Source organism: Capsicum annuum, chromosome 12 (genome assembly GCF_002878395.1).
Source record: "Capsicum annuum cultivar UCD-10X-F1 chromosome 12, UCD10Xv1.1, whole genome shotgun sequence".
NCBI lineage: Eukaryota > Viridiplantae > Streptophyta > Magnoliopsida > Solanales > Solanaceae > Capsicum > Capsicum annuum.
The window spans coordinates 192,206,493-192,214,046 of NC_061122.1; the positions used below are offsets into that span (position 1 = coordinate 192,206,493).

Sequence of the window (7,554 nt, forward strand, 5' to 3'; positions counted from 1 at the left end):
ATTGTGAAAGTTATTCTTTCGAAAGATTTAAATGATATTTACATTACGAGAATTGATATTCTTGATGAACGGAAAGTGATTGACAAATTATATGATGACTCACATGTGTTATTGTACTTATTTCATCCTCTCATGATTATGATGATTTTCTTCGGGCTATGTGACTCTTTCATACATCCTGGATATTTCTTATAAATATTTATGATGATGATGTTTATACAACTGCATACACCCCCATATACTCGGTTCTTTTCCATGGTACTGACCCATACTTCGGATGTGGGCTGCATTTTCTCGGAATGTAGGTTCAGGTGCTCAGTTCCAGGTTCGACAGTGAATCTTCGGGCACGCTGTTCTACATCCTCTTTTGTGGTGAGTCCTCATGTTCCGAGGAGGTGATGTCTGATGTTGGTTTCACGGAATTATTTACATTTGATAACTGAGTATGAGTCAATTGGGGCATGTCTCAATGGCTCGCTGGTTTTATTGATTTTTTTAGAGTCTTGTCAGACTAGTATAGATGTTGGGAGTTGACTAATAAGTCGTATTTTGTTATCTTTCGGAAGTTCTTTTATTCTTTGATGATGATTACTCTGTTGATATTTGAGGGTTATTTATGAAAACCCCGTTGATTTGTGTTGAACTGAATGAAAATGGCTCAAAGGGTTGGCTTGGGGCTACTCGTAGCCTCAAACACCGTGTGATGCTTCGGGACCCGTTTTTCGGGGCGTTATTCTGTACAATCCTATTCTTTACAATCCTAGTTTGATTGTGTTGATTTGTGTTGATTGTCCTATTCTTTACAATCCTAGTTTGATGATACTTTTTTAACCAATAGTAAACTAGAAATAATCTCTTTACATCATAAATTAGGAATAAAATATGCCACATCCTAACCTTCGAAATTCCACTTATGAGATTATACTAGTTATATTATTATTTTGTAGTCATTAATCACTCGAATGATATAACACTCGTACTTAGGCTTGGGCAAAGAGTTGAGCTGGCTTTGAGCTCAGGCGCGATTCACTTGTATGACGTGTTTAAAATTACTATATTTGAACAATATGTGTAGCTCCTTTCTACGTTAGAGGTTTGATCCAAAAATATTAAAGAAAACTATTTAAAGAGATAAATTAAATACTACTTTTCACTATTTAACTTTTTAGTTATGCTCAAACTATTCCCTTTAAAAATGTAAAATAGTTAAGAAACTTAATAAAAAAAAAGGTAAATATAAAAAATAAATCTCAGCAATTCCCTTGCACTTTCCAAAGCTCACTTCATCAGGGTAAATATCATTTTGCTGGACAAAGACTAGTCACTAGTCAGTCTATTTATTTACAAAAACTAATCCCCAACTTCATCGAGTCCTCAAACCATCTTCATGTTGTTCTTCTGCAAAACAGGTTTTCAACTTGCTGGGGAGAAAAATATGAAGAAAACGTAAAACACGCCCTAAAAATCCTCATCGGAAGATTCTTTTTCGGGCTCCAGGTCATGTCAGAGATGGAATATAAGAAGCCCGGCTAGCGGCTAATTTTATTTTAATCACATCTTTGCCGCTTTTTAGCCGGTGTATCTGTTTGATTGAGAGTAACCTCTCTTGTATCCCAATGGTTCTCATTTATGCATTTCTTTGAGCTTTTGCAATCATGGAACGAAGTCAGTTCCTCCACTTTCACCTTAGTAACATCAGTCCTCACACCAATGTCAGTTGCATATCTGGTCAAACAATACATACCAGCAGTTGCTACGACTAAGCCAGCCGGACTTGACATGAATAACTTAAGAGGCGAAGAAGCAATAGCTGCCAAAGGAGCACCTATAACGGAGGCAGCTTGACCGCTACTTCCAAGAGCTCCTTGGTCAATAACAAGAAGACCTGTTTTACAGTATAAGGCAAAATCTTCACAGTTATTCTTGAAGACGTCATAATTTCCAAAACCATTTTGAAGCAAGTACATGGCTCTATGGATCACTGCCTCTGGAGGATCAGAATGTGCAGTGGTACAGGTCCCACCTCGAAGTTTTGTAAGAAAAACTGAAGGGCTGGCTCCATAGTCAAAGCGGTACAATAGCCCATCACCCAGGAAACAATCCAAGCAAGAGAGAACCACCCCACTTTCCTTCCGTTTAAATCCACAGTCAGGAATATTTGTACAGGCTGAAGACCCATTTATACTTGAAGGCGACGAGCAATCGAAGGCAGCAGAGAAGAGGATTGGATCTCCTGAAAAAATATTTTGCTCACGCGTAAAATGAACAATTTTGCTCCCACCAACATAGATTCCTGTTCATGGATTTCAGACATTCAAAAATACTTTGTCAAGTGACACCAGCAACCAATCTGATACCAGAATATCACTAAATATGGTTGAATAAATCATATTCGGTTGCAACAGATATCAGCGTAAATATGAATGACAGTCTCACAAGAAAAGAAATAATAGGAGATGAAGTATATAGTGGTCTGTGCCTCATTCACTAACTACTAGAAAGTGTTATCATGGTAATATATCAAGTTATCAACATCAGCTAAGTTGCTCGGACTCTTCAAAAATGTTGCACACCCGTGTCGGATACTCCAAAAATGAACTATTTTTGAAGGATCCAACACGCACACGATGACATTTTTGAAGAGTTCAAGCAACACAGAACATCAGAGATTAAGTTAGAATGATTTCCTAAAAAGATTCAGTCATGCAAGATTCAAAGACGTGTATGTTAACACTAGGATCTAGAGTATTAACATGACATGGATTAAATATTTCCTACTATTGAATTTATCTTTTTCATCCGTAGATAATGTTATTATACAAACGTATAAAGGAGGTATTGAATATGTCAAGAGTATTTGGCAGGTTTGTTTATAATTGAAGGAGAGACCATGAGTTCCAGGATGTTTTTCCTCTGTCATTTACAAAGTTTCTCCTACATCAAAAAGTATAAATTAGATATCCAAATTTTACATGGGCATATGTTCATTTTTCCCCTTCAATAATCTACTATTCTTTCTCTCCAAATTGTCCACACTCTGATACGAGTACGATCGGGATTGTGGACCAATACGTAAAGAACTCGTGCTCGGGTGGCTGCCCAACTAAAGGAACAAACTTTGAAGTGTAGAGAACAAGTCCCAACACTCCAAAGCCGTCCACATGGGCACTCCAAGGCCGCCCCTTTGTCATGGCTTATTAAGGGCATTTTAGTCATTTTATAATAAGTTGTAACCTAGGCTATAAATAGAACATATTAGGTCATTTTCTCAAAACTTTGATGATATATTTTGAGAGCTCTAGAGAGAGAGTCTTGCAAGGTGGATTCCATGTAAATAAGTGTGGATATCACTTGTGTTGGTGCTAGTTTTGAAACGTTGGTTGCTTGGGAATCCCGTTCCCTTGAGGTTACCATAGAGCTTGGTGTTACTTGTATGAATTCTTGGGTCTTTGTGTTCAATATACACTTAGGTTCATAGTGTTTGTACATCTATCTATCTATCTATCTATCTATCTATCTATCTATCTATCTATCTATCTAGCTATTTCATTGTTGTTGTTCTTCATTCTCAGGTTTGGTGTCCCAAAACCGAGACTTTTTGTTCTTCTTGTTCTTGTGCAGTGTTGTTAATCTAGTTTGTTGGCTCGCTGATTTAGAGGTGTTGAACACCTTAATATCTTGTTGTTATTGTGTTTTCATTGTTGTTGTAGTGAATCCGAGAGTGGTCACCAAAGAGGGTCCTCGGTTCTTCAAACTTGTAGACTGTTTTAGTGTTTGTTTTGTGTCTTTCGTAGCTTGTCTTGTATCATTTGGTATCAAAACCATCTTTGATTTTGTTTTAACAAGATCAATCTTGGGCTTGAGAGTTGAAAAATAAAAAAAAATAAAAAAAAGTGAAGTGCTCCTGAGATTGTTCTTGGCCGAAAATTGGGTCTTGTTGTTGTCTTAGCCGAGACATGTTTCTTTGTGACTAGATCTTGTAGTCTTTTGTTTGTTTAGATTGTTTCTAGTGTTGGTTTCTTTCTCACCAACACTAAAGTGTCTAGATCTAAAGGTTATGTTGACCTTGTTGTAAATTTGAAGTTGGCTGTGTGGTACAATTGTTGTGGACTTGGAGATGAATATTGTTGGAGTTGTTGCTCTTGAGAAATTGTTGTTGTGATCTTGTTGTTCTTGAAATGTCTTGACCAATATAAAGTATAACATAGATCCAAAAAGGTGTAAGATAAAGTTGAAAAGTTGTTGGTGAAAAGACTTGAGCACATCACTTCAAAGACTTGTCAACCACTTTTTCATATTTCAAGAACCTTGTTTTGTGGGAATAGTACAAGTCAAGTCTCACCTTTTTGAGTGAATTCGAAAAAGTTTTTGAGACTTGAATTTTCCCACCAAAAGGCAAACTCTTCCATTCCAAATTGTATCAAGACAAAAGCTTCAAGTTGGTGATTAAAATTGTGTGGGACAGTGACCAATTACGTGGCTACCATGTCATCACGTTTTACTGTTCATACAACATAATTAAGCTCAAATTTTTGATTTATTAGTTTCTAATCGTTGTCTCTTAGTTGTCTTTTGTTGATTCTATTACTAATTAACAAACTAGTAATTGTCTACTAGGTTGTAAGTTGGTTTTGGGTCCATTTATTCGTGTCTACGTATCTTTGTGTGCTTTTATCTTTTTGAAATTCGTTGTAGTTTCTTGATTCAAGTCCGTACATATTTTCTTTGAGTTGTTTCAAAAGAGAATCTATTCCGACCTCGAGCCCCAATTGGTACAAGTCAAGTCTCACCTTTTTGAGTGAATTTGAAAAAGTTTTTGAGACTTGAATTTTCCCACCAAAAGGCAAACTCTTCCATTTCAAATTGTATCAAGACAAAAGCTTCAAGTTGGTGATTAAAATTGTGTGGGACCGTGACCAATTACGTGGCTGCCATGTCATCACGTTTTACTGTTCACGCAACATAATTAAGCTCAAATTTTTGATTTATTAGTTTCTAATCTTTGTCTCTTAGTTGCCTTTTGTTGATTCTATTACTAATTAACAAACTAGTAATTGTCTACTAGGTTGAAAGTTGGTTTTGGGTCCATTTATTCGTGTCAATGTATCTTTGTGTGCTTTTATCTTTTTGAAATTCGTTGTAGTTTCTTGATTCAAGTCAGTACATATTTTCTTTGAGTTGTTTCAAAAGAGAATCTATTCCGATCTCGAGCACCAATTGGTACCAAGCAATCTCCTTGGAGTATAAACGAGTTACCAACACTTGTGAGACCATTGAGTGATACTTGACAAAGTGTGAGCTTGAGAATTTGTGAGGGTGATTTTTTTTTTTTGGCTAACCTTTAACTTGTTATTGTTTGTGTTTTGTTTAGTCTTTCTTATTAGGTACGATGGCTTCGGGTGAAGGTAGTCCAAGGGTCTCGAGAGAGGTAACCATGGATGCTTTGTTGGCGGCCATAATGAGCGTGAAACATAATCTTAGTGGTCGAATGGAGAGGATGGACAGGTTCTTTTTCAAGGAGAATGGATTCATTGGAAGTTCGTTTAGATTCCACCCATTCAAGTCCGAAACACTACCATGCCTCGACTAGTGGACATGCTACCACCCCGGATAGACTTCACCAATTGCTCAATCCACCTAGACCAGCCCATGAACCCATCCACCAAGTCCCTACTTATCCAAACAACCGAAGTCAAGTCCATCAAGAAGCTCCTCAAATCCAAGACCCCCTTAATATGCCGAGAGCACCACTAAACCAAAACCAACCAATCCAAATTGATGATGTGGAAGGTGAGGGTCCTTATGGAGGTGAGAGGTTAGATGAAGCAACTCTCTTTGCGGAATTTGTGCGCAATAGAAGAGGAGCTTATGGCGGGGGACATAGAGGCCGACGGGGAGGAGTTGGACCGGCTCCTTATGGTAGGGGTAACTTGGGACACCGACCTCATGTTCAAGAAGGTTTAGTGGACCAAGGAGGCAATGTGGGTAGAGACACGGGCCTAAATTCCATTAAGATCACTCTTCCATCTTTCAAGGGGACTAGTGATCCATCTCTCTATCTTGATTGGGAGTTACAATGTAATCGGATTTTCCAACTCAATGAGTTAACTTCCCAAAAGAAAGCCGCACATTCCATTGCTCAATTTGAAGGTTATGCCTCTACTTGGTAGGAGACAAAGCGGTTGCAACGAGTAAGGAATGGTAATGTTGACCTCCCGGATTGGGATGAATTGAAAGCTCTTATGAGGGAGAGATATGTCACGGAAAGGTACAAACAAGAGCAACTAACAAAGCTCTACAACTTGCGGCAAGGAGATAGAAGTGTGGAGGAATATTATGATGAGTTCCAAAACTTGATCCTACGTCTTGACATTGTCGAACCTCCAAATCATTGCCTAGCTCGGTTCAAGGGTGGCTTATGCTATGAAGTTGTTTCTCAAATAGTTGTCCACAAGTTTGACCGAATTGAGGACCTTGTAGAAGCGGCCATTGAAGTTGAAAGGAACAATCATGCTAAGAAGACCTTCGAGTGGGACAAATCCTACAAGCTCTTAGAGAAGAAGCCATTTGATAAAACAATCCAAAGGTATCCACGGCTTGAAGGTACTAATTCTTCCACTTCTAATCGTAAGGGTATCGTTTGTTTTAAATGTCAAGGTTGGGATCACAAAGCTAGCGAGTGCCCAAATCGAAGGAACATTGTACTAGTGGAGGGTGATCCTTATTTTGTTGGGGTTAAAGTGACCAAAAGTGATGTTAGTGAGGGAACCTCTCAAGAGGATGATGGAGATGATGGTGAACCCGAGAGGGTGGTGGAAGAAGGGGAAGTTAATGTGCCTTGCGGATTGATGAGGAGAACACCTCATGATGATGCTTGGCCCGAAAAAGATGAGGTCTTGATTCCACTTTGACCTCTTGATGATGAAGAACCCGAGAGTACACTATGGTCCTTGCTCCAAGGAAGTACACTTTTCTTTTGTCTTGTTTCTTGTCACACTTAGGTGGATAGACAAGTATTTCTTTTGGTGCTTAGAAGGGTATCCTATTCCCTAAGTTCCCACGGCATGTGTAGAATGTACACTCGTGGTTGGATATTTTTTTTTGTTGATTATGTTAACATTAACCCTCATGTCATGAGGAATATGTGTTCTTTTGTCTCCTCTACTGTTTTGAAGGTTCGGATTCGAGGTCGAATCCTTTTTCAAGAAGGGGAGGATGATATAAGTACGATCGTGATTGTGGACCAATACGTAAAGAACTCGTGTTCGGGTGGCTGCCCAACTAATAGAACAAACTTTGAAGTGTAGAGAACAAGTCCCAACACTCCAAAGCCGTCCATATGGACACTCCAAGGCTGCCCCTTTGCCATGACTCATTAAGGGCATTTTAGTCATTTTGTAATAAGTTGTAACCTAGGCTATAAATAGAACATATTAGGTCATTTTCTCATAATTTTGATGATATATTTTGAGAGCTCTAGAGAGAGAGTCTTGCAAGGTGGATTCCATGTAAATAAGTGTGGATATCACTTGTGTTGGTGCTAGTTTTGAAACG

At 38.4% G+C, this 7,554-nt stretch overlaps 1 protein-coding gene across 1 annotated transcript in view; it reads right to left on the reverse strand.

The window, feature by feature from the left end:
• Nucleotides 1-1,237: 1,237 nt before the first annotated feature.
• Nucleotides 1,238-7,554, reverse strand: part of LOC107851532 (protein LEAD-SENSITIVE 1) — a 9,495-nt gene continuing 3,178 nt past the window's right edge. Inside the window, exon 2 of the mRNA XM_016696594.2 lies at nt 1,238-2,293. Coding sequence (XP_016552080.2) covers nt 1,548-2,293 — 746 coding nt within the window. The 3' untranslated portion in view covers nt 1,238-1,547. The remainder of the gene's footprint in view (nt 2,294-7,554) is intronic.